Source organism: Bufo bufo, chromosome 3 (genome assembly GCF_905171765.1).
Source record: "Bufo bufo chromosome 3, aBufBuf1.1, whole genome shotgun sequence".
Classification (NCBI taxonomy): Eukaryota; Metazoa; Chordata; class Amphibia; order Anura; family Bufonidae; genus Bufo; species Bufo bufo.
The window spans coordinates 144,821,028-144,848,132 of NC_053391.1; the positions used below are offsets into that span (position 1 = coordinate 144,821,028).

Consider the following 27,105-nt stretch of genomic DNA (forward strand, 5'->3'; position numbering starts at 1 on the left):
CTGTATGAGGGCTTGTTTTGTTGCGGGAAAAGTTTTAGTTTTTAATGGCACCATTTTAGGCTACACATAACTTTCTGATTAACTTTTATTAGCTCTTTCAGGGAGGGAGATAGGAAAACAGCAATACTGCCACTGCGTTTTTACATTATAAATTTTACTGCGTTCTTTTTTCGGTATAAATAATATAATATATTTATTCTCTGGGTCAGTACGGTAACAGTGATACCAAATACATATAGGTTATTTTTTTACATTTTACAACTTTTTTGCAGTAAAACCCCTTTTTTTAAAAGGAAAAAAATGTTTTTGCATTGCTGCTTCCCAAGACCCATAACTTTTTTATTTTTCTTTCTATGGAGTTGTGTGAGGGCTTGACTTTTGCGGGACAACTTGTATTTATTATTGGTATCATTTTGGAGTAAATTACACTTTTTGATCGCTTGTTATTAAGTTTTATTGGTGGCAACTAAGAATAAATTAGCAGTTCTGTCATTTTATTTTTATGGCGTTCACCGTAGGAGATAATTTACATGATATTTATGTTGTGTCGGATGCGGCAATACCAAACATATGAGGGAGATTTTTTTTTGTAATTGTTTTTATTGAAAAGCCTATTTTCAATGGAAAAAAAAGTATTTTTTAATGGAATTTTTTAATGTTTTTTTTACTTTTTTTATACCACTTAATAGTCCCACAAAGGAACTATAGCAGACAATATTCCTTGATTTTAAAATGCAATGCATTATCCCTATATTGCATTGCATTTTAATATCAGTGCCATACTGACATTGACCAGCAGGCTGCGCCAGAGAGGCACAGTCTGCTGGAAACTGCTCACGGCAGGCTTGGGGCCTTCATAAGACCCCAGCCAGGCTTTACACACATCGGCACCCCGAAATCGCATTTGCAGGGTGCCGATGGGAGACAGAGGGAGTCCGCTCCCTCTGTCAGCGCTTTACATGCGGTAGGCGCCATTGCACACGGCATATGAAGCATTAGGCCTCTTTCACACGGGCGTTGCGGGAAAATGTGCGGGTGCGTTGCGGGAACACCCGCGATTTTTCCGCGCGAGTGCAAAGCATTGTAATGCTTCACAGAAGTTCGGGCTTGGGATCGGTGTTCTGTAGATTGTATTATTTCCCCTTATAACATGGTTATAAGGGAAAATAATAGCATTCTGAATACAGAATGCATAGTAAACTAGCGCTGGAGGGGTTAAAAAATAAATAAATTTAACTCACCTTAGTCCACTTGATAGCGCAGCCGGCATCTCCTTCTGTATTCTTTCTTTAGGACCTGGGTAAAGGACTTTTGATGACGTCACTCCGGTCATCACATGATCCATCACCATGGTAAAAGATCATGTGACGTACCATGTGATGACTGGAGTGACGTCATCAAAGGTCCTTTACCCAGGTCCTAAAGAAAGAATACAGAAGGAGATGCCGGCTGCGCTATCAAGTGGACTAAGGTGAGTTAAAAAAAAATTTTTTAACCCCTCCAGCGCTAGTTTACTTTGCATTCTGTATTCAGAATGCTATTATTTTCCCTTATAACTATGTTATAAGGGAAAATAATAATAATGATCTAGTCTCCATCCCGATCATCTCATAGCAACCGTGCGTGAAAATCGCACCGCATCCGCACTTGCTTGCGGATGCTTGCGATTTTCACGCAACCCCATTCACTTCTATGGGGCCTGCGTTGCATGAAAAAAGCAGAATATAGAGCATGCTGCGATTTTCAAGCGACGCACAAGTGATGTGTGAAAATCACCGCTCATGTGAACAGCCCCATAGAAATGAATGGGTTGGTATTCAGTGCGGGTGCAATGCGTTCAACTCACGCATCGCATCCACGCGGAATACTCGCCCGTGTGAAAGGGGCCTTAAACAGCCCGGATCTGCACTCCTGCTGGTCCTGGCTATTAGAGCAGAACCGCAGCTCTTATGTGAGAGCCAGGTCCGCGCTGCCGTTGCAGCGCTTAGACTAGGCTGCTGCAACAAAGCGGCGGTCCAGCCTAAGGCCCCTTATTGACTGCCGTAAAAAGGCGTATGGGTGGTCACTAAGGGGTTAATGCCATATTTTTTCGATTTGGTGGGGTTTATTAACATTATGTTAAAGGAATGGCGATTGGTCAGGCATTTTTCTATCTCTTCTATAGGAAAATAAGGGTCTAAAATGAAAATGTCATCTACAAAATTGTTTGTAAAAAATGCCATAAAAATCAGTGCGGTATTTATTTTAGTGGTAAGTAAACATCAAACTGGTTTCTGTATGGGCTCTAAGGGCTGAGTTCACACATAGGTTTTTGCAGGTGTTTTTCTTCATTAGCAGGTTTTTTTTTGGGGGGGGGGGGGCTGTAAAAAGACCAGAATAAGGGCCCATTTACACAACCGTATGTGTTTTTAGGTCCACAAAACATGGATCTGCAAAAAATACGGATGACGTCCATGCTGACAATAATATGACATGTTCTATTTTTTTGCGTAATGGACATACGGAAATGGAATGCACAAGGAGTAACTTCTTTTTTTTTTGCAGACCAATTGAAATGAATTCACCATTTTTTTGTCACCTTTCCCCCCAAAAAAATTGAATGACAGTGATCAAAAAGTCGTATGTACCACAAAAATGGTACCAATAAAACCACAGTTCTTTCTGCAAAAAAAAAGCCCGCATACAGCTCTGTGGGTGGAAATATAAAAAGGTTATGGCTGTTAGAACATGGCAATGCAAAGAAAATGTAGATTTTTTCAAAGGTTTTTATTTTTGTTAAAAGTAGTAAAAAAATATAAAAAAATACAAATTTGGTTTCGCTGTATTCGTATTGAGCCGCAGAATACGAACATCAACTTAGGCCTCATGCACACGACCGTTGTTTCATTCCACATCCGTTCCGCATTTTTTGCGGCTTAGATGCGGACCCATTCACCTCAATTGGGCCGGAAAAGATGCAGACAGCACTCCGTATGCTGTCCGCATCCGTTGCTCCGTTCCGTTGGCTGCAAAAAAAATATAACATGTCCTATTCTTGTCCGCAAAATTCGGATTGCGGACCCATTGAAGTCAAAGCGTCCCCATAAAATGCGGATGCACAACGGAAGCCATCCGTATTTTTTGCGGATCCGTTGACACCTGTGTCCAAGGGTTTGAAGCTTTAGTAAAAAAATATATATTTAATTGGACAGGAAGTTCAAAGGCAGTTTGCCAAGAGATAGGATTTGTAAGGAGAGATTGTGTGACACTTGACAAAATAATGCCCCGCTGGGATGTAGAAAAACGTATCCTCCTGGTCCAGGAGCGGCCAGTGCTGTGGGACACAAGGAGCAGTCTCTACAACGACCGCATTAAGGACTGCTCATGGGAAGAAGTGGCAAGACTCATGAGACCTTCTGAATGGGACCGAGCCAACCACAGAGGTCGTGCGGATTTAGGTTAGTGCAATCGATGTTGTTTTGTATCTTGCCCCTGTGTTGTCCCTAATGATTTCCGTACTAGTAGCGTAAGTTCTGATTCATGTCCCTTTTGTGGACAGCGTTAAATCTGGTGTGGGCTGTGCATGTTTTCTCATAGTTTTCTGGCTTACAATTTCCTCATCCCCCCAATGTTTTAATGCATGTCACAACCTTTGCTCCAGCACACAGTAGTAATGTCTGCACAGCCTGCGGCCTTTACGGTTTAGGACTCATGTCGCACTGTTAGAATAGATCTGGCGACATCTGTCCCCTTCCCATAAAATATTATTGATAAATGGGGTACCCCAAAGCTTTTAAAACTTCATGCAATTCTCTAACATTAGTATCCAGTGTTCCACATCAGTACCACCATATACCGTCCGACATTGCCCTGTTGTGTATTTTGTGTTGTGTTTGCTGATCATGTCAGTTTTGAAATGCTGATGATACCCACCCCTGCCTCGCCATGTTGGACAGGACATTGTTTTGCTGGTGTGTAGTTTGGGCAGGTGAGTTGACAGTTTTTAAACGACGAGCAGAGTAATCCCTGCTAGACGATGTCAGAACGCATTAGCTGTATATACAGAGCTGACTCACACTGGGCCATGCCTTTGCCGTTTATTTATTGTGGCCTGCCCATGGACCTGTGTGATCTGTCGGATGTGGCCTGTTATTGAGCGTTGCCCTACTGTACCATGTGCTGTGGATTCTCCCCTTTTAGCAGTCTTTGAAAGCTATGTGGTTATTGTCCTCTTTTGAGGTTATTTAAATTTTTTTGGTGGTTTAAAATTATATTTATTTTGTAATGTTTTATGTTTTCACAGTAAAGAAAACAAAAACTCGTTGGAACAGTTGCCGCGACGAGTTCCGTCGCGAACTGACGGAGATGGGCAGAAGTGGTGATGGTGCCCCACGAAAACACTCCTACATGTACACCAAGCAGCTGCGTTTTCTGAAGCCAGTCATGGATTTGAGGCCGTAAGTTCATATATGAAAATAAATCATGTTAGAAAGGCTATATTTATATACCGTATTTTTCGCCCCATAAGACGCACTTTTTCCCCCCAAAAAATGGGGGCGAAATGCCCCTGCGTCTTATGGGGCGAATGCTGACATTTTTACATCACAGGCTGCGATGTATGAGCGAGCGGGGAGGGACTGGGAGGAGGAGCTGGGGGCCGGCAATTGCGGCGGGGCCGGTGCAGTCACGGTACTCCGGCCCCGCCGCTCCAGTGCTGGACTATACAAATATTAAATGTCTCATTCAATTAAAAGTGATTAAACATGCCCCCTCACTCCTAATATTACCGTACACCCGAACAGCTTCTGTAGAATGCAGGCAGGCAGGCCGGACGGGTGGCAGCGTAACTCCCTGATGTCACGTGCCTGCGCCGCCTACTTTATAAATGAAGCTGTTAGGGTGTACGGTAATATTAGGAGTGAGGGGGCATGTTTAATCACTTTTAATTGAATGAGACATATATTTGTATACTGCAGCACTGGAGCGGTGGGGGGGGGGAATCTGTGGATGACAGTTTTATAGGGGACATGTGTGGATGGCACTGTTTAAGGGGTGGGGGGGGGGTCTGTTGATGGCACTGTTATGGGCTGGTGGGTCTGTGGATGGCACATATATAACAGTGCCATCCACAGATCCCCCATAACAGTGCCATCCACAGATCTTCCATAACAGTGCCATCCACAGATCTCCCATAACAGTGCCATCCACAGATCTCCCATAACAGTGCCATCCACAGATCCCCCATAACAGTGCCATCCACAGATCTCCCATAACAGTGCCATCCACAGATCCCCCATAACAGTGCCATCCACAGATCCCCCATAACAGTGCCATCCACAGATCTCCCATAACAGTGCCATCCACAGATCCCCATAACAGTACCATCCACAGATCCCCCATAACAGTGCCATCCACAGATCCCCCATAACAGTGCCATCCACAGATCCCCCATAACAGTGCCATCCACAGATCCCCCATAACAGTGCCATCCACAGATCCCCCATAACAGTGCCATCCACAGATCCCCCATAACAGTGCCATCCACAGATCCCCCATAACAGTGTCAGCCACAGATCCCTCCCTGTAATTTGTAAATGGTCCAAAACCTCAGCCTGCAAGCCCATGTCAAGGGTCCTCATTTTCTTGCGTGTCCCTACACTCAACTACACCAGAATAAATTGACAAATTTATCTGTGAAAAAAATAAAATAACTAACAAGCCCAGAAGATATCAAATCCCGCCACGAATAGCGTCCATCTGCCATGGCACAGACCCCTCTGGGCTGGAAAATATATCTGCATATACTTCCCGAACTGCAATGCCTGCAGTCGCAGGTCGTCTAGGCAGGGTCAGATCCAAACCCAAACCTGATGACGTTGGAAACTCATCCAGGTCAACAGAAGAGGAAGCCTCATGAATCCTGGTGAAGTTGTGTAAAACAACACAAGCTTGAATCACCAGGGTAGCATTCTCCGGATCCATCAACGGGTAGTTGAAAATACGCCTCCTGACATCCAAACCACGTTTTGGGAAGGGCCCCATAACATGGGGAGTTAATGCAAACTCTTCATCCGCCATGATGACAAATGGAGCCGGCGGACCTGCATATCCGGGCAGTCTTCTGGGCTCGGGCAGGGCAAGCTGGTTAGCACGAAGCCGATTACCCATTCTAGAAGCACTAAAGATGCGAGCATCCGAAGTGCTTCCATAGGCCCCGATATCAACCATTATAAACCGGTAGTTACTGTCAGCAACAGCCATAAGCACTACCGAAAAATATTGCTTATAATTGAAGAACCGAAACCCTGAGTGAGGAGGCTTCTTCACACGAATGTGCTTGCCATCCATTGCCCCGATGCAGTTTGGAAACTGCGCAGAAATATTAAAGCCCTCAGTGATTCGAACCCAATCCGACGCCTTGGGCTGTGGCATCACTGTCTCTCGGAGTTGATGCCAGATGACATGGCAAGTGTGACGCACGATCCGAGAAATTGCTGAGGTTCCCAAAAGAAACTCAAAATGCAGGGATGCAAATGAGTTACCAGTAGAAAGGAATCTGTGGAAAAAGTACAAAAATGAATATATTTTAAAAAACACAACTTTGCTCATTAAAAAAAAGTTTCACTTCTGACTAACAAACTTTACAAAAATGGGTGTGTGGCCCATATTACTACAAGCTCAGTTACTACTACTGTGGTCATGCCATTTCCATGCACAATGTATGGACAACGCAGGATGCTGTGAGTATTCTATCAACATGATGATGACGTGGCAAACACAACACTACCTTTCATCTTTGCATGTTATTTGGCATGAAAAAAAATATAACTAAAGAACTACACAATGGCACATAGAAAGAAGGAACAAACAATGGTAACTTCAGCTTACATCAGCACATTGTCTAACATCACCCACTTTTCACTACAATAAAAAATCTAAACTAAGTATACAGACATGGAGAGCGGCGCCCAGGGATCTCCCTGCACTTACTGTTATCCCTGGGCGCCGCTCCGTTATAGGCTCCGATATCTTCATATTTTCGGCTCAACTGGGTGGAGCCTGCTGGCGTCTCCTTCTCCCATGCTGTAGCGCTGGCCGATCGCAGCGCTCAGCTCATAGCCTGAGAGGTTTTTTTTTCTCTTAGGCTATGAGCTGAGCGCTGCGATTGGCCAGCGCTACAGCATGGGAGAAGGAGACGCCAGCAGGCTCCACCCAGTTGAGCTGAAAATATGAAGATACCGGAGCCTATACCGGGAGAACGGAGCGGCGCCCAGGGATAATAGTAAGTGCAGGGGGATCCCTGGGCGCCGCTCTCCATGTCTGTATGCTTAGTTTAGATTTTTCATTGTAGTGAAAGGTCCTCTTTAAACAACATTAATGTTAGCAATAAATAACACATAGCTTACCTCAGCGTGACAATGAGCCTTTCCTCAGGAGAAATGCTGCGCCTCATATTGGTGTCCATTAAGGTAAGGACAGTACGTAGAGACGACAGCAAGCAATCAAAGGTAGACACTGACATCCGACAGAACGCAAAGAACTTCTCAGGATGCTGACGAAGATCAGTGTACAGTGTATGGAAATGTCCTTTCCTGTACCGTTGGGAAACAATGGGATGGACCCAAAATCTCCTCCTTCTCCTCGGTTCCTCTTCCAACAGAACGGACTGCTGTCCAAATTGCCGAGAAATAAGCCAGTGCAGGAGGACCTCATCATCAGAGTCATCTGCCATGGTAAATACAAGACCCAAACTGCAAGAATACGACGCGAGCAAAGCCAAGGAATACAACGACACTCTGTACCCTGGAAACAGCCTATAAAATGGCCACCAAACACTCACATGACCAGCTTATATACAACTATCCTGGGTGGGGATATTAAAATTTACACAATTTCCTCCTTCTGTTTTTTTTTCGGTCCGCAAAAAAAAAACAGAAGACACACGGTAACACAACGGACGTAATTTGCGGACACACGGAACGGATGCGGAAGCACAACGGAAACTAACAACGGATCTGCAATTTGAGGACCGCAAAACACATACGGTCATGTGCATGTAGCCTTATCCAGCAAAAAAAAAAAAAAGCCCTCAGAAGTCTATATAAAAGGAAAATTAAAAAAGTTATTATTATTAAAACATTGGGAGTAAAAAAAATTAAATGCAAAACCAAAAATGGGTCTGGTATTTGTGGAGTTAATAAAAATTGTCTGCATAGCACCACCTGCTGTTTGTTCTTCACCTTATTTCTCTGTCCACCCTGCTGAAGTGGTGGCACATGCTCAGATCCAATCTTCAACTGCTACTATTTAGTTTTCCTTTCTTCTGATCCGTCACAAGAACAGAAAAAAACTGATCTGTTATTTTGACAATCAATTATGATCAGTTATGATCAGTTATGATCAGTTTGAGTCACTGCATGCAGGACTTTTTCTCCCGTCAGAAATAACTGATCTCTGACAGAAGTGACACAAACTGATCATAAGTGATGCTCAAAATACTGGATCTGGATTTCTTTAAGGTAGTGTTCGCATATGCCCTTTGAACTCTGGTAGTCTGTTCTGGAGCAGGAGCAGACTGCTGGAGTTCACTGTATCCAGCATAGCCGATACCACCGTGCACCCGCATTCTGGCATATATTTGGGCATTCAGCTGGACAACAAATGCTGCGGTTTTAGGCTTCTTTCACACTAGCGTTTTTACTGGATCCGGCAGGGTTCAGCAAAAACGCTTCCGTTACTGATAATACAACCATCTGCATCCGTTATGAACAGACCCGGTTGTATTATCTTTAACATTGCCAAGACAGATCCATCATGAACTCCATTGAAAGTCAATGGAGGACGGATCCGTTTTCTATAGTGGCAGATTGTGACTTGCATTGGGGATCATGCCGGATCCGTCTTGCTCCTCATCCCAGGACAGAAAGCAAACTACAACATGTTGTGGTTTGCTCTTCGGTCTGGGAACGCAACTAAACAGAACGGAATGCATTTTGGAGGATTCCGTTCTGTTCAGTTCAGTTTTGTCCCTATTGACAATGAATGGGGACAAAACTAAAACGTTTTTTTTTCCGGTATTGAGCCCATATGACATATCTCAATATCGGAAAACTAAAACGCTAGTGGGAAAGTAGTCTTAGTCTGGCCGATTCTTGGCATATTTGCTGGGTACATCTCCTCACTTTCAGCCAGGCTCTTTAAGTCAGACTATGGGGTTACATCTCCTCACTGCCAGCTGGGCTCTGTCAGTCAGGATACAGGGGAACATCTCCTCACAGTCAGCCGGGCCCTGTCAGTCAGACTATGGGAGTACATTTCCTCACAGTCAGCTGGACTCTGTCACTCAGGCTACAGGGGTACATCTCCTCACAGTCAGCCGGGCTCTGTCTGTCAGACTATGGGGGTACATCTCACAGTCAGCCGGGCTCTGTCAGTCAGACTATGGGAGTACATTTCCTCACAGTCAGCCGGGCTCTGTCTGTCAGACTACGGGGGTACATCTCCTCACAGTCAGCGGGGGCTCTGTCAGTCAGACTACGGGGGTACATCTCCTCACAGTCAGCTGGGTTCTGTCAGTCAGACTATGAAAGTACATCTCCTCAGAGTCAGTCGGGGCTCTGTCAGTCAGACTACGGGGGTACATCTCCACATAGTCAGCTGGGCTCTGTCTGTCAGAATATGGGAGTACATTTCCTCATAGTCAGTTGGGCTCTGTCAGTCAGGCTACAGGGGTACATCTCCTCACAGTCAGCCGGGCTCTGTCATTCAGACTATGGGAGTACATTTTCTCATAGTCAGCTTGGCTCTGTCAGTCAGGCTACAGCGGTACATCTCTTCACAGTCAGCCGGGCTCTGTCTGTCAGAGTCAGACTATGGGAGTACATTTCCTCATAATCAGCTGGGCTCTGTCAGTCAGTCTACAGTGGTAAATCTCCTCACAGTCAGCCAGGCTCTGTCGTAATATGGGGGTACATCTCACAGTCAGCCGGGCTCTGTATGTCAGACTATGGGGGTACATCTCCTCACAGTCAGCTGGGCTCTGTCAGTCAGACTATGGTAGTACATTTCATTACAGTCTACAGTCAGCTGGGTCTGTCAGTCAGGGTACAGGGGTACAACTTCTCACAGTCAGCCGGGCTCTGTCTGTCAGACTATAAGGGTACATCTCCTCACAGTTAGCTGGGCTCTGTCAGACTATGGGAGTACATTTTCTCATAGTCAGCTGGGCTCTGTAAGTCAGGCTACAGGGGTACATTTCCTCATAGCCGGGCTCTGTAAGTCAGGCTACAGGGGTACATTTCCTCATAGCCAGGCTCTGTCAGACTATGGGAGTACATTTTCTCATAGTCAGCTGGGCTCTGCAAGTCAGGCTACAGGGGTACATTTCCTCACAGCCAGGCTCTGTCTGTCAGACTATGGGGGTACATCTCCTCGCAGTCAGCTGGGCTCTGTCAGTCAGACTATGAAAGTACATTTCCTCAGAGTCAGTCGAGGCTCTTTCAGACAGACAATGGGGGTACATCTCCAAACAGTCAGCTGGGCTCTGTCAGTCAGAGTATGGGGGTACATTTCCTTACAGTCAGCTGTGCTCTGTCAGTCAGGCTACAGGTGTACATTTCCTAGTCAGCCGGGCTCTGTCTGTCAGACTATGGGGGTACATCTCACAGTCAGCCGGGCTCTGTCAGTCAGACTATGAGAGTACATTTCCTAACAGTCAGCCGGGCTCTGTCTGTCAGACTATGGGGGTACATCTCCTCACAGTCAGCGGGGGCTCTGTCAGTCAGACTACGGGGGTACATCTCCTCACAGTCAGCTGGGTTCTGTCAGTCAGACTATGAAAGTACATTTCCTTAGAGTCAGTCGGGGCTCTGTCAGTCAGATGACGGGGAAACATCTCCTCACAGTCAGCTGGGCTCTGTCAGTCAGAGTATGGGAGTACATTTCCTCACAGTCAGCTGGGCTCTGTCAGTCAGGCTACAGGTGTACTTTCCTAGTCAGCCGGGCTCTGTCTGTCAGACTATGGGGGGTACATCTCACAGTCAGCCGGGCTCTGTCAGTCAGACTATGGGAGTACATTTCCTCACAGTCAGCCGGGCTCTGTCAGTCAGGCTACAGGGGTACATCTCCTCACAGTCATGCGGGCTCTGTCAGACTATAGGAGTACATTTCCTCATAGTCTGCTTGGCTCTGTCAGTCAGGCTACAGGGGTAAATCTTTTCACAATCTGTCTGTCAGACTATGTGAGTACATTTCCTCATAATCAGCTGGGCTCTGTCAGTCAGTCTACAGTGCTACATCTCCTCACAGTCAGCCAGGCTCTGTCAGAATATGGGGGTACATCTCCTCACAGTCAGAGGGGGCTCTGTCAGTCAGACTATGGAAGTACATTTCCTCACAGTCAGCTGGGCTGTCAGTCAGGCTACAGGTGTACATCTCCTCACAGTCAGCCGGGCTCTGTCTGTCAGACTATGGGGGTACATCTCCTCACAGTCAGCCGGGCTTTGTCAGACTATGGGAGTACATTTTCTCATAGTCAGCTGGGCTCTAAGTCAGGCTACAGGGGTACATTTCCTCACAGTCACTCAGGCTCTGTCTATCAGACTATGGGGGTACATCTCCTCGCAGTCAGGCGGGCTCTGTCAGTCAGACTATAGGAATACATTTCCTTACAGTCAGCTGTGCTCTGTTAGTCAGACTATGGAAGTACATTTCCTCAGAGTCAGTCGGTGCTCTGTCAGACAGACAACGGGGGTACATCTCCTCACAGTCAGCTAGGCTCTGTCTGTCAGACTATGGGAGCACATCTCTTCCTAGTTAGCAGGGGCTCTGTCAGTCAGGCTACAGGGGTACATCTCCTCACTGTCAGCTGGGCTTTGTCAGTCAGACTATGGGAGTACATTTCCTCACAGTCTGCGGGGCTCTGTCAGTCAGACTACGGGGGTCCATCTCCTTTTAGTCAGCTGGGCTGTGTCAGTCAGACTATGGGAGTACATTTCCTCATGGTCAGCTGGGCTCTGTCAGTCAGGCTAGAGGGGTATATCTCCCCAGTCAGACGCAGCTCTTTCAGTCAGACTATGGGGCACATCTCCTCACAGCCAGCCGGGCTCTGTCAGTTAGACTATGGGTGTACATCTCCTCACAGTCAGCTGGCCTCTGTCAGTCAGACAATGGGAGTACATCTCCTCGCAGTCAGCTGGGCTCTTTCAGTCAGGATACAGGGGTACATCTCCTCACAGTCAGCTGAGCTCTGCCTATCAAACTATGGGAGTACATTTCCTCATAGTCAGCTGGGCTCTGCTAATCAGGCTAAAGGGGTACATCTCCTCACTATCAGCTGGGCTCTGTCAGTCAGGCTACAGGGGTACATATGCACATCTCCCCGCAGTCAGCCAGGCTCTGTCTGTCAGACTATGGGAGTATATTTCCTCATAGTCAGCTGGGCTCTGTCAGTCAGGCTACAGGGGTACATCTCCTACAGGGTTGCCAACCGTCCAGAAACTTCTGGACAGTCCGTAAAAATAGCTGACTTTTTTCTTATGTCTGTAAAAAAAAATAGATGTGTCCGTGATTTTTTTAAGGTTGGTTGTACTTGGGTAGATTATTTTGGAGGTAATTATCATTTTACAGCTCACAGTAAATGCTGATGATGAGTCCTTATCAGTATATTGAGCTATAGACATATATTACCTATAATCTTTATTATTCATTATGGTTTTCCAAGGTATCCGTAAAAATTGTTGGCTGTTCATGATTTTGGCATAAGTTGTCCAGAAAAACAAAAAAATCTGGTTGGCAAGCCTGATCTCCTCACAGTCGGCCAGGCTCTGTGAGTAAGACTACGAGGTACATTTCCTCACAGTCGGCCACGCTCTGTCAGTAAGACTACGAGGTACATCTCCTCACAGTCAGCTGGGCTTTGTCAGTCAGACTATGGGGGCACATCTATCTCCTCACAGTCATTCGGAGCTCTGTCAGTCATACTATAGGGTTGTATTAGGGAGCACTCACATGATGCATATTTTGCTGCGAAAACTTTCTGCAACTGAAAATCAGTTCCCTTCACCTGAATGGGTCTTGCAGAGCTCACAGTACAGGTGAGCTCCCCTGAACGGCTGATACATCTCCTCACAGTCAGCTGGGCTTTGTCAGTCAGGCTAGATGGCAGGGGCGTACATAGAAATCACTGGGCCCCATAGCAAGAATCTGACTTGGGCCCCCTAACCCTGCCCTGGCTCCTCCCCCTGCCACACCCCCATTTGCCAATAAAGAAATGTATACTTGACCTACTGAAACAGTTAGGGATAAATCTTTTTTATTTTATTTTTCATTACCTCTCATACACCGCTGATATGACAGTGCTGTATGGGAGTAAGGAGCTCACTGGGGCTGCAGTGAGCCATGCACAGCACACATCACTGCTCCTGCCCGTCTGCTTTGGTAAAGCTGGACATAGATGGGCTATGTGGACTTTAGCAGAGTGGGCACAGGACAGTGGATACAGGGCGCCATATGTATGCGAGCACAGCTGAACGAGTGCCTGTGTCCACTGTGCTAAGGCCTGACATAGCCCATCCCCACATCTTAACCCCTTTGCTACCAGCGCCATTTTTTCATCACTTCTCTAACACCCAAAAATGTGATAAAAAAAGGCACACACATTCCAAAATGGTATCAATAAAAACTACAGTTCATACAGCAAAAAATGAGCACCCACACAGATCAGTAGATATAACTATAAAAAAAAGTTATGGGGGTCAGAATATGGTGATGTGAAAAAGTAAATAACTTTTTTTTCAAAGTTTTAATTTATTTTACACTATTTACACATAAAAAAAACTGTACATATGTGGTATCATTGTAATCGTACTGACTCAGAGAATGAAGGGCACAGGTCAGTTTTGTCGCAAAGAGAACACCGTAGGAACAAAACCCATAAAACTGTGGAGAATTATTATTTTTTCACCCCATTTGGAATTTTTTTTGCCCGCTCCCCACTACATTGTATGCCATATGAAAGAACAACTTCTCCCGCAAAAATTAAGCCCTCATATATCTATGTGAATGGAAAAATAAAAAAGTTATGGCTGAAGGAAGATACGGAAGAAAAACGAAAATACATAAACGAAAAAAAAAAAAAAAAACTCCAGTATCCGAAAAATGCCCCCCAAAATGCCCAGGCACCGCATACAGATAATACTTATGCCCAGTGGGGGGGGGGGGGGGGGGCAGCCAATAGCAGGCCGTGTCGGAAATGAGCCTCCCTAGCGTCACCCGCGATGCTAGGGAGGCTCGTTTCCATCGTGGCCTGCTATTGGCTGCCCCCCCCCCCCCATGTCGCTGGATGTTTTCATCTGCGTGACGGGATGGGGGCAGTGGCGGCTGTGTGGGCATCAGGAGCAATGTGGGTGCCGGAGAATGAGGTAAGTACGGTGCCCTGGCATTTTGGGGGGCATTATAGGGGTTAGATAGCACAGTGTGAACATAGCCACTAATCATATCCCCACCCCCGCAAGGTGACTGATGTGCTGGGGAGGGGGGGCCCTGTAGGTTCATAGAGGACTCAGGAGGACAGCGTGCTCCCCCCGGGGGAAGGGGGAGGGTTAGGAGGAAACCACACTGTCCTCCTGAGTCCTCTATGATCTTACAGGGCCCCCCACCCAAAAAAAAAACACTGCTTGCTGCTGCCCTCCCCCCCATCAAGAATACCCATCCAACCATACATGAACTTTAACTTTTTGACTGACTGCTGTCTTCTTACTGTGACAGGCACACTATGGAGCGGTCCTTCTGTCTGTGTCGGGGAGGCTGCACTCACTGGCTGATGGGCAGATGGCGGGCAGCGCGTAAGCTTAGAGCGGAGGTAGGAGGAAAACTACGAGCGCACTCTGTGATTGTTGAGCCTGCTCCTGCTGCGATACACTGGCCAATTAGCAGCAGGATCGGCCAGTGTGAAATGCAGCAGACGCTGGGAGCCCGCAGCTGGAGCCTGTAGCCAGGTCAGATAGGAAGCTGGCGCGTAAACCAAGGAAGGGGGGGGGGGATCGGGGGCGGAATAACACAAGTGGGCGGGCAACGGCAGCCTGAGCGCCTCAATTAACTATGAATAAAAACTTGTGCAGAGTAGACTTAGGGGGCGGGGCCTTCCATGCGCTCCGGGCCCCCCTGTGCTGCGGGCCCCATAGCAACGGCGTGGTCTGCCTATATTGGCGGTACGCCACTGCTAGATGGGTACATCTCCTCACAGTCAGCTGGGCTTTGTCAGTCAGACTATGGGGGTACATCTCACAGTCAGCTGGGCTCTGTCAGTCAGGCTACAGGGGTACATCTCCTCCAGGGTTGCCATCCGTCCAGAAATTTCTGGACAGTTCGTAAAAATAGCTGACTTTTTTCCTGTCTGTGGAAAAAAACATTTTTTTTACAGCTTACAGTAAATGCTGATGATGAGTTCTTATCAGTATATTGAGCTATAGACATATATTACTTATAATCTTTATTATTCATTAAGGTTTTCCAAGGTGTCCGTAACAATTTTGGCTGTTCATGATTTTGGCATAAATTGTCTAGAAAAAAAAAAAAATCTGGTTTACAACCTTAATCTCCTCACAGTCAGCCAGGCTCTGTCAGTCAGATTACGGGGGTACATCTCCTCACAGTCAGCCAGGCTCTGTCAGTCAGACTATGGGGGCACATCTATCTCCTCACAGTCGGCCAGGCTCTGTCAGTCAGACTACAGGGTACATCTCCTCACAGTCAGCTGGGCTTTGTCAGTCAGACTATGGGGGCACATCTATCTCATCACAGTCAGTCGGAGCTCTGTCAGTCAGACTATAGGGTTGTATTAGGGAGCACTCACATGATGTGGATTTTGTTGCAAAAACTTTCAGCAACTAAAAATCAGTTCTCTTCACCTGAATGGCTCTTGCAAAAATCCATGTGATTGCCGCCTTAGGCTACATGCACACGACCGTTCCATTTTTTGCAGTCCGCAAACCGCAGATCCGCAAATAACGGAAGCCGCCCGTATGCCTTCCGCAATTTGCGGAACGGGCGGCCCATTGTAGAAATGCCTATTCTTGTCCGCAAAATGGACAAGAATAGGACGTGCTATATTTTTTTTGCGGGGCCTCGGAACGGAGCAACGGATGTGGACAGCACACGGAGTGCTGTCCGCATCTTTTGCGGCCCCATTGAAGTGAATGGGTCCGCACCCAAGCCGCAAAAACTGCAGCTCGGATACGGACCCCGAAAAACGGTCTTATTCAAATGAAAGGAAATGATTTTCAGTGGCAGAAATTTCTGCAACAAAAGCCACAGCGTGTGAGTGCACCCTAAGGCTACTTTCACACTTGCGGCAGAGTGATCCGGCAAGCAGTTCCGTCGCCGTCCGGCAAAACGTATGCCAACTGATGGCATTTGTAAGACTGATCGGGATACTGATCAGTCTTAAAAATGCTTGATCAGTCAGAAAAATGCATTGAAACGCCGGATCCGTCTTTCCGGTGTCATCCGGAAAAATGATCCGGCATTTATTTTATTCACCTTTTTTTTGGTCTGCGCATACGCAGACTGGAAGGACCGATCCGGCACTAATACATTCCTATGGAAAAAAATGCCGGATTCATGCAAGTCTTCCGTTTTATTTGGCTGAAGATAAAACCGTAGCATGCTGCGGTTTTATCTTTTGCCTGATCAGTCAAAAAGACTGAACTGAAGACATCCTGAACGGAATGCTCTCCATTCAGAATGCATGGGGTTAAACTGATCAGTTCTTTTCCGGTATTGAGCCCCTAGGACAGAACTCTATGCTGGAAAAGAAAAATGCAAAGTGTGAAAGTACCCTAATACTTGTGTAGGTGTCTTCCTGGGAGTGACAGGGTGTGTCCCCAGCCCTATTCCGTGTAGTCGCCGCACCCTGCTGGACTGTCACCCGGGGGTCCCCTGACAGCCTGTGAGGTGGAGGAGGTGTCGCTGAGGGAGGAGCCGCTCCCGCCCCGAGGTCCGAGCGCTGAGCGGCTGATAAGACCATCCAGCTGGCGGCAGAGCCCACAGGACGGGTGCTATGCCCGCAGCTGGTGCCCCCTAACCTCCATGTATTCAGGTGATCCGGTGTGAGGCGACTCCCTACTACTTCTACTCTCCATGTGGTGAGGGGCTGAGGCAGCATGGAGAGCAACGGGATGTTCAGCACGGTGCCGGCCGCTGGAGAGCTGGTGGTGCCCGGGGAGCCGCAGTGTGTACAGGCGCCCTCTACGTCTGCCCTGCCGGAGCCCCCGTCTTCAGGGGAAGGAGCCCAGTGGCTGAGTAAGCAGAGGTCCCTGCGGGTCGTGTATGTGCTGAATGACAGCATGAAGGCAGCCATGGGGGGCACCCCGGAATCTGGCGCCCTGCAGTGCCTACACCGCGCCTGCGAGGGAGAGGGGGCGCAGCTCACCAGCGTCAACTTCGGGGAGCTGGACTTCGGGGAGACGGCGGTGCTGGACACCTTCTATGATGCCGGTGAGTGCAGTAGTCCGTCCGCTGCCGCCGGAACTCCGCCCCCGCTCCCATTATCGTCAATGGGGACGGATCCGACCGGCTGTTCACACTGTGCAGTGTTTGGGGTTTGTGCCACAGCAACAGAAAAAAAGTGACTGCAAAGTGTGAACGAACCCTAATTCTCTGTGTAATGCCCCTCAATGTAGGTATAGGAAAAGACCTGCAGCGAAACTTCTATAGGTGGACGCCACAGGTGGCGGAAATGCTGTGGTGGATTTTCCGTAGCAGAATTGCGTTTGGAAAATCCTTAGGCTCCATTCACACGGGCGAGTATTCCGCGCGGATGCGATGCGTGACGTGAACGCATTGCACCCGCACTGAATACCGACCCATTCATTTCTATGGGGCTGTGCACACGAGCAGTGATTTTCACGCATCACTTGTGCGTTGCGTGAAAATCGCAGCATGCTCCTCTTTGTGCGATTTTCGCGTAACGCAGGCCCCATAGAAATGAATGGGGTTACGTGAAAATAGCAAGCAAATTAAACTCACCTTAATCCACTTGCTCGCGCAGCCCGGCTTCTCTTCTGTCTTCTTTTTTGCTGTGTGCAGGAAAAGGACCTGTGGTGACGTCACTCCGGTCATCACATGGTCCGTCACATGATCTTTTACCATGGTGATGGACCATGTGATGACCGGAGTGACGTCACCAAAGGTCCTTTTCCTGCACACAGCAAAAAAGAAGACAGAAGGAGATGCCGTGCTGCGCGAGCAAGTGGATTAAGGTGAGTTAAATTATTATTATTTTTTTTTTTTTAAACCCCTCCAGCGCTATTGTACTATGCATTCTGTATTAGGAATGCTATTGTTTTCCTTTATAACCATGTTATAAGGGAAAATAATACAATCTACAGAACCCCGATCCCAAGCCCGAACTTCTGTGAAAAAGTTCGGGTTTGGGTACCAAACATGCGCGATTTTTCTCACGCAAGTGCAAAACGCTATACACTCGTGCGGAAAAATCGCGCGTGTTCCCGCAACGCACCCGCACCTTTTCCCGCAACGCCCGTGTGAAAGGGGCCTTAGGGTTTACAGCAGCGGCAAAGTGCAAAACATTGTAATGCATTTTGCACTCGCGTGAGAAAAATCGCGCATGTTTGGTACCTAAACCGGAACTTCTTCACAGAAGTTCGGGCTTGGGATCGGTGTTCTGTAGATTGTATTATTTTCCCTTATAACATGGTTATAAGGGAAAATAATAGCATTCCTAATACAGAATGCTTAGTACAATAGGGCTGGAGGGGTTAAAAAATAAAAACAATTAACTCACCTCATCCACTTGTTCCCGCAGCCGGCATAGTCTTCTTTCAGGACCTGCAAAAGGACCTTTGATGACGTAATCGCGGTCACCACACTCGCCACGGGGTGAGCGCGATTACGTCATCAAAGGTCCTTTTGCAGGTCCTGAAAGAAGACGATTCCGGCTGCGCGAACAAGTGGAGGAGGTGAGTTAATTGTTTTTATTTTTTAACCCCTCAATCGACATTTTACTTTGCATTCTGTATTAGGAATGCTATTATTTTCCTTTATAACCGTGTTATAAGGGAAAATAATACAGTGATTAGACTTTAATGGCGTCCAGGGTTGTTCATCCCGATCATCTCCTAGCAACCGTGCGTGAAAAATCGCACCGCATCCGCACTTGCTTGTGGATGCTTGTGATTTTCCCGCAGCCCCATTCACGCAGAATATAGAGCATGCTGCGATTTTCACGCAATGCACAAGTGATGCGTGAAAATCTCTGCTCATCTGCACAGCCCCATTGAAGTGAATGGGTCCGATTCAGTGCGGGTGCAATGCGTTCACCTCACGCATTGCACCCGTGTGAAAGAGGCCTAAGTCAATGGTGCTGGATCAGTTTTTTTTTTTTTTTTTTTTGTGTGAAATAAAACTGATCTGGCACCCATTTACTTAGGGCTCGTTCACACGACCGTTGGTGTCTTGTTCCCGTATTGCAAACCGCATTTGCGGATCCGCAATACACTGACACTGTTCCGTTGTCCTTCCGCATCACTGATGCGGACCCATTCATTTCAATGGGTCCGCAAATCCGGAGATGCGGAACAGAAGCACGGAATGGAACTCTATGGAAGCACTACGGAGTGTTTTCTGGGGTTCCGTTCCGTGCCTCTGCATCGCAAAAAGATAGAATATGCTCTCTTTTTGTGGAACAGAGGGTTCGCGGACCCATTTAAGTGAATGGGTCTGCGATCCTCATGCACCAGCCCCACGGAAGGTGCCCGTGCATAGTGGACTGCAATTTGCGGTACACAGCACAGGCTTCCCACGTTCGTATGAACGAGCCCTTACAATGATTTTCGTAGCGGATCCGGTTTGTTCAGTTTAGCTTTAATACGACCTGATCCGTCCAAAACTGATGCATCCGGATGTATTAAATGACACGGATCTGTTTAATTCCGTTTTTGAGATCCTCTGCTGAATCTGAAAACCGGAAAGCCACAATGCAAGTGTGAAACAGGCCTTAGATGAAATCCACAGGTAAGTCATGGACCTACCCTTACATGTACTGTACAGGTTGTGGCCACTGAGGGGGACTATTCAATGACTGCAAGCATTTATTTACTGAGGCCTTTAAAGGGGCTGTCCGGGTGTTTAATACTGATGACCTCTCCTCAGATACGTCATCAGTATACGATTGGCGGGGTCTGACACCTGGCAATCAGCAGTATGAAGAGGCTTCAGTGCTACAGTGAGTGCTGTGGCCTCTACACGGCTGACCAAAAACAGTGCCGTCTATTGGATAGTGTCTGTGCTTGGTATTGCAGCCCAGGCCCATTCACTTAAAGGGGTTTACCAAAATCTTTTAACTGATGATTAGGGATGAGCGATCTTGTGTTTTGTGGGCCATAATGGAATTCTATGTATTAAAACCTGAACCCGAACTTGTAAAGCACAAGTTCGCTCATCCCTACTGATTATCTATCCTCAGGACAGGTCATCAGTATCTGATCGGTGGGGGTCCGACATTCGGGACCCCCGCCGATCAGCTGTTCAAGAATGCAGCAGTGCTCCTGTGAGTGCCACGGCCTGCTCCCACCACACCATCCATTGTGTAGCGGCTGTGCTTGGTATTGCACTCAGCCCTGTTCACTTCTATGGGCCTAGGGAAATCTGAGAGAAGCTGCAGCGTTAGGGTCCATTCACACGTCCGTGTGTGTTTTGCGGATCCACGGATCCGCAAAACACTGACATTAGCGATGTGCGTTCCGCATTTTGCGGACCGCACATTGCCGGCACTTAATAGAGAATGCCTATTCTTGTCCGCAATTGCGGACAAGAATAGGACATATTTAATTTTTTTCGGGATCGGAATTGCGGACCCGGAAGTGCAGATCCGCAATTCCGGATCCGGGCAGCACATTGTGCTGCCCCATAGAAATGGATGGGTCCGCAATTCCGTTCCGCAAAATGCGGATGTGTGAATGGACCCTAACTGTGAGCCCTGAAGTCTTCTCAAAAAAGCTGATCGGCAAGGGTCCCGGGTGTCGGACCCCCACAGATCAGATGCTGATCACCTCTCTGAGTATGAAACCTTAGGACAACCTTCTTAAATAGGAGCTGTCCCCTCTCCAGACTTTTCTGTTGCAGTAACTACTTGCATTCCCCATGTAATAACAATTCGGGATAATCTGTTCCTGCGGCGCTATGTTGTCCCATTCCTCTATTATTCCTACTAGTATATGAATGAATTCTCAGCAGCTTGCAGTAAGGCCTCCTGCACACGACCGTATCCATATTGCATTCCCTAAATCGCGGATCCAGTTTTTGCAGGACGCACTATAAAAAAGAAAAAATAAGACAGGTTGTATAATTTGCGGCCCAGCCACACAGACAGCACACAGATGATATCCGTGTGCTGCCCGTCTATTCTGAGGACCCATAAAAATGAATGGGTCTATGTGCCATCCGTAAAAAAAGCGGATAGGACGCAGACCAAAAATACTGTTAGACGCCCAGCTGGACCTTTACTGCAGACTGCTGGCACGTTATTTGTAAACTTCTAGCAGGAATAATAAAGGAATGGCACAACATGGAGTCGTAAGAATAGATGCTCCAGAATTGTTATTACATAGGAAATCCAAGTAGTAACTAAGGGCTCCTGCACATGGCCGTTCTGTATCCGTGATCCGTCTGCGCCACAAATAGAACATGTTCACTCCGTAGTGCTTCCGTGCCTCCATTCCACACCGAATAAGTGTATCCGCATCCGTGATGTGGGGTGCATGCGGCCGGTGCCCGCATATTGCCGTGTGCATGAAACCCAAACAATCAAATCCGCACATAAATTTGCACTATTTATATTGTGGTTTTTGGTGTTTTTTTTTTTTTTTTTTTTTATTCAGTTTCTGGTTCAGACTTTCTGTTTATTTTAATAAACCCATTGAAAACTCCCCTCTACATAAGGTGTGGCATCACACAAACAATTGACATGCAGCGCATTTAAAAATCCGCACGGCAGGTCAATTTCTGCATGGAAGAAAAAAAAACTATGGGGTCACTTATCAAACCGGTGTAAAGTAGAACTGGCTTAGTTGCCCATAGCAACCAATCAGATTCCACCTTTCATTTGTGACAGCTACTTTGGAAAATGAAATGTTGAATCTGATTGGTTGCTATGGGCAACTAAGCCAGTTCTACTTTACACCAGTCTGATAAATGGCCCCACAAGTCTTCATGAGGTCTGTCTAATCTCATACTTATTTTTTTATTTTTATTTTTTTTGCATGATAATCCTACGCACCGTGTGCAGGTAGCCTTAGGCCCCTTGCAGACGAGCGTGTCCGGATGCGTTGCGGCAAACCCACGCGAGTAGGTACCTAATTGCAGTCAGTTTTGATTGCGTTCCGTTATTCAGTTTTTATCGCGCGGGTGCAATGTGTTTTGCACGCGCGTGATAAAGAACTGAATGTGGTACCCAGACCCGAACTTCTTCACAGAAGTTCAGGTTTGGGTTCAAGGTTGTGTAGATTGTATTATTTCCCTTTTATAACACGGTTATAAGGGAAAATAATAGCATTCTGAATACAGAATGCATAGTACAATAGGGCTGGAGGGGTTAAAAAAATAATAATAATAATTTAACTCACCTTAATCCACTTGTCCGCACAGCCGGCATCTCTTCTGTCTTGTTGTGTGAGGAATAGGACCTTTGATGAAGTCACTGTGCTCATCACATGGTCCATCACATGATCTTTTTTTACCATGGTGATGGATCTTGTGACGGACCATGTGATGAGCGCAGTGATGTCATCAAAGGTTCAAAAGATATGACATGTCCTATACTCGGCCTCAACGCAAAACATTTACTGTCGTGTGAATGTAGCCACAGATTATTATATTTTATTTTTTTTTCTCGTAAATTTCACGACTAAAAATTCAGTTTGATTTATTTGAATGGAGAGGCAAGAACATGGATTTCTGAAAAGTCCCGTTCAGGCGAACGGAACAGATTTTTCAGTTGCGGAATTTCTGCAAAAAAATCTGTGGCGTGTGACGGCGCCCTAAAAGTCTGTCTTACATTCTGTGTGCTAGCTGACATAAGAGGCTTTCCTGTGGGTGTCTTCACTCATGGCAGATGTTGGCGCTGATCTTTCTACGACTGAAAGTCTGTTCCATTCAGTTGAATGGGGTTTGTAGAAATCCATCTGCTTGCTGCCCAAACTCCAGATGAACAGAACTGGTTTAAAGGCGCAAAAAATGTGTGCAACAAAATCTGCGATGTGTGAAGACGACCTTAAGGCCTCATGCACACGGCCGTTGTTTTGGTCCGCATCCAAGCCGCAGTTTTGGCGGCTCGAGTGCGGACCGATTAACTTCGATGGGGCCGCAAAAGATGTGGATAGCACTCCGTGTGCTGTCCGCATCCGTTGCTCCGCTCCGTGACCCGCAAAAAAAATATAACCTGAACTATTCTTGTCCGCGCTTTGCCTTCCGCAAATTGCCTTTTTCAGTGTTTTGCGGGCCGTTTTTTCCCGGATCCGTTTTTTGTAGCGTTTCTAGTTCCGTTCAGTTTTCCCGTATGGCATATACAGTAATTACATAGCAAATATTGGGCTGGGCATAACATTTTCTATAGATGGTTTTGCAAAAACGGAACGGATACGGAAGACATACAGAGTACTTTCCGTATTTGTTCAGTTTTTTTTGCGGAACCATTTACGGAAACGTTTGTGTGAACGAGCCCTAATATGTACTCTAATGCTCATTAGCAGGGAGGTGATCCTTGTGATGGGGTGTTCCAGCTGGGTCAATGAGACTTAACCCCTTAGTGATCACACACTTTTTTTTTTTTTAACTCACATTCCAAGAGCTATAACTTTTTTGTTTTTTCATCAATATACTTGTATTTTTTGCAGGACAAGTTATAGTTTTTAATGCACCATTTTTAATACATGTAACGAATGATTAAAGCCAGTTGTTTAGCTAAAACCCCCTTTGTTTAAGTCAGTAAAAAGTCATATTAGTGGTCACTAAGGGATTAAAGGGGCTGGCCAGTTTCCTATATTGATGATGTGTCATGAGGATAGGTCATCAATATCAAATCTGCAGGGGTCTGACTCCTGGCAGTGAAGCTCTGCCTCCAATGCACTTAGGCCCCTTTCACACGGGCGAGTATTCTGCGCGGATGCGATGCGTGAGTTGAATGCATTGCACCCGCACTGAATACCGACCCATTCATTTCTATGGGGCTGTTCACATGAGCGGTGATTTTCACGCATCACTTGTGAGTTGTGTGAAAATCGCACCATGCTCTATATAGTGCGTTTTTCACACAACGCAGGCCCCATAGAAGTGAACGGGGTTGCGTGAAAATCGCAAGCATCCACAAGCAAGTGCGGATGCGGTGCGATTTTCACGCACGGTTGCTAGGAGACGATCGGGATGGAGACCTGATCATTATTATTTTCCCTTATAACATGGTTATAAGGGAAAATAATAGCATTCTGAATACAGAATGCATAGTAAAATAGCACTGGAGGGGTTAAAAAAAATGAAATAATAATTTAACTCACCTTAGTCCACTTGATCGCGATGCCCGGCATCTCCTTCTGTCTCCTTTACTGAACAGGACCTGTGGTGAGCATTCCTTACAGGTCAAGGACCTGTGGTGACATCACTCCGGTCATCACATGATCTTTTACCATGGTGATGGATCATGTGATGACCGGAGTGACGTCACCACAGGTCCTGTTCAGTAAAGGAGACAGAAGGAGATGCCGGGCATCGCGATCAAGTGGACTAAGGTGAGTTGCATATATTTTATTTTATTTTATTTTATTTATTTTTTTTTAACCCCTCCAGTGCTATTTTTTTGGGTACCAAACATGCGCGATTTTTCTCACGCGAGTGCAAAACGCATTGCAATGTTTTGCACTCGCGCTGAAAAATCGCGGGTGTTCCCGTAACGCACCCGCACATTTTCCTGCAACGCCTGTGTGAAAGAGGCCTTAAAGGCTATGTACCTGTCACCGCCAGCTCTCTGAGAAGGTCTGGCAGACGTTCTTCTGTACCTCTTGCATGATGTTCTTTGTTTTGGTTTCACTTTGTCATCTCCTTTCCTTCTCCCAGCTGTCACCTATTCACACTAATTGCCTCCCTTTATATTCCCTCCCATACTGCCTCACTTTGCGGTTTATATTACTTCCTGGATTGAAGTGATCACTGCTGGAGACTTCTGTTACTGCTTGTTCGGATAAGTCCTTTCTTGTATTGTGTTTACTTGCTGGCTTGATTCTAGGTGACCCTGAATCCCTCCGTATTAAGTGCAGGGAGCTGGTGGTCGTGTCCCCTCACTATTATAGGGTTTTCAGGTGTCACACAGTCTAGGTACGAGGGCATGCAATCATCTACCTCTGAGACCTTTGTATGAGCTTAGCAGTCAGGGTGAGCTCTAAGGCCTCTTTCACACGGGCGTTGCGGGAAAATGTGCAGGTGCGTTACGGGAACACCCGCGATTTTTCCGTGCGAGTGCAAAACATTGTAATGCGTTTTGCACTCGCGTGAGAAAAATCGCGCATGTTTGGTACCCAAACCCGAACTTTTTTACAGAATTTTGGGCTTCGGATCGGTGTTCTGTAGATTGTATTATTTTCCCTTATAACATGGTTATAAGGGAAAATAATAGCATTCTGAATACAGAATGCATAGTAAACTAGCGCTGGAGGGGTTAAAAAAAAAAATAATTTAACTCACCCTAATCCACTTGCTGGCGCTGCCGGCATCTCGTCTGTCTCCTTTGCTGAACAGGACCTGTGGTGACGTCACTCCGGTCATCACATGACTCATCACCATGGTAAAAGATCATGTGATGGATCATGTGATGACCGGAGTGACGTCACCACAGGTCCTGGAATGAATGCTCACCACAGGTCCTGTTCAGCAAAGAAGGAGACAGACGAGATGCCGGCAGCGCCAGCAAGTGGATTAAGGTGAGTTAAATTATTTATTTATTTTTTTAACCCCTCCAGCGCTATTGTACTATGTATTCTGTATTCAGAATGCTATTATTTTCCCTTTTAACCATGTTATAAGGGGAAATAATAATGATCGGGTCTCCATCCCGATCGTCTCCTAGCAACCGTGCGTGAAAATCGCACCGCATCCGCAAGAATATAGAGCACCGCAAACGCAGAATATAGAGCATGCTGCGATTTTCATGCAACGCACAAGTGATGCGTGTAAATCACCGCTCATGTGAACAGACCCATAGAAATGAATGGGTCAGTATTCAGTGCGGGTGCAATGCGTTCAACTCGCGCATCGCATCCGCGTGGAATACTCGCCCGTGTGAAAGGAGCCTTAGGGTTTTCCAGGGGTCACCTTTATGCTCCTTAGTTTGGGATCAAGCCAGTCGGATTTTTATCCATAACTTCCAGCTATCTGCAATATCATCCGTGACAGTACCCCTTTAGGGGCAATTTGTTTTTTTATTAGTACATTGTACTCCTTTTGAGCTAAAAATCTTATTTTCAGTTGGTCTTTATTAACCACCTCCGGACCGCCTAACGCAGGATCGCGTTCCGGAGGTGGCAGCGCTGCGCACAGTCACGCATATACGCGTCATCTCGCGAGACGCGAGACTTCCTGTGAACGCGCGCACACAGGCGCGCGCGCTCACAGGAACGGAAGGTAAGAGAGTTGATCTCCAGCCTGCCAGCGGCGATCGTTCGCTGGCAGGCTGGAGATGTGTTTTTTTTAACCCCTAACAGGTATATTAGACGCTGTTTTGATAACAGCGTCTAATATACCTGTTACCTGGTCCTCTGGTGGTCCCCTTTGTTTAGATCGACCACCAGAGGACACAGGTAGCTCAGTAAAGTAGCACCAAGCACCACTACACTACACTACACCCCCCCCCCCGTCACTTATTAACCCCTTATTAGCCCCTGATCACCCCTAATCACCCCTAATCACCCCTGATCACCCCTGATCACCCCATATAGACTCCCTGATCACCCCCCTGTCATTGATTACCCCCCTGTCATTGATCAACCCCCTGTAAAGCTCCATTCAGACGTCCGCATGATTTTTACGGATCCACTGATAGATGGATCGGATCCGCAAAACGCA

General features: G+C 46.8%; 1 protein-coding gene across 2 annotated transcripts in view; it reads left to right on the plus strand.

Moving 5' to 3' along the window:
- The first annotated feature begins 16,974 nt into the window (after positions 1 to 16,974).
- Positions 16,975 to 27,105, plus strand: part of MAP3K15 (mitogen-activated protein kinase kinase kinase 15) — a 177,641-nt gene continuing 167,510 nt past the window's right edge. The window contains exon 1 of one of the 2 annotated variants that reach the window (XM_040423677.1): positions 16,975 to 17,475. In XM_040423677.1, coding sequence (XP_040279611.1) covers positions 17,142 to 17,475 — 334 coding nt within the window. In that variant the 5' untranslated portion in view covers positions 16,975 to 17,141. The remainder of the gene's footprint in view (positions 17,476 to 27,105) is intronic. The other variant, XM_040423678.1, reaches the window with a different exon arrangement.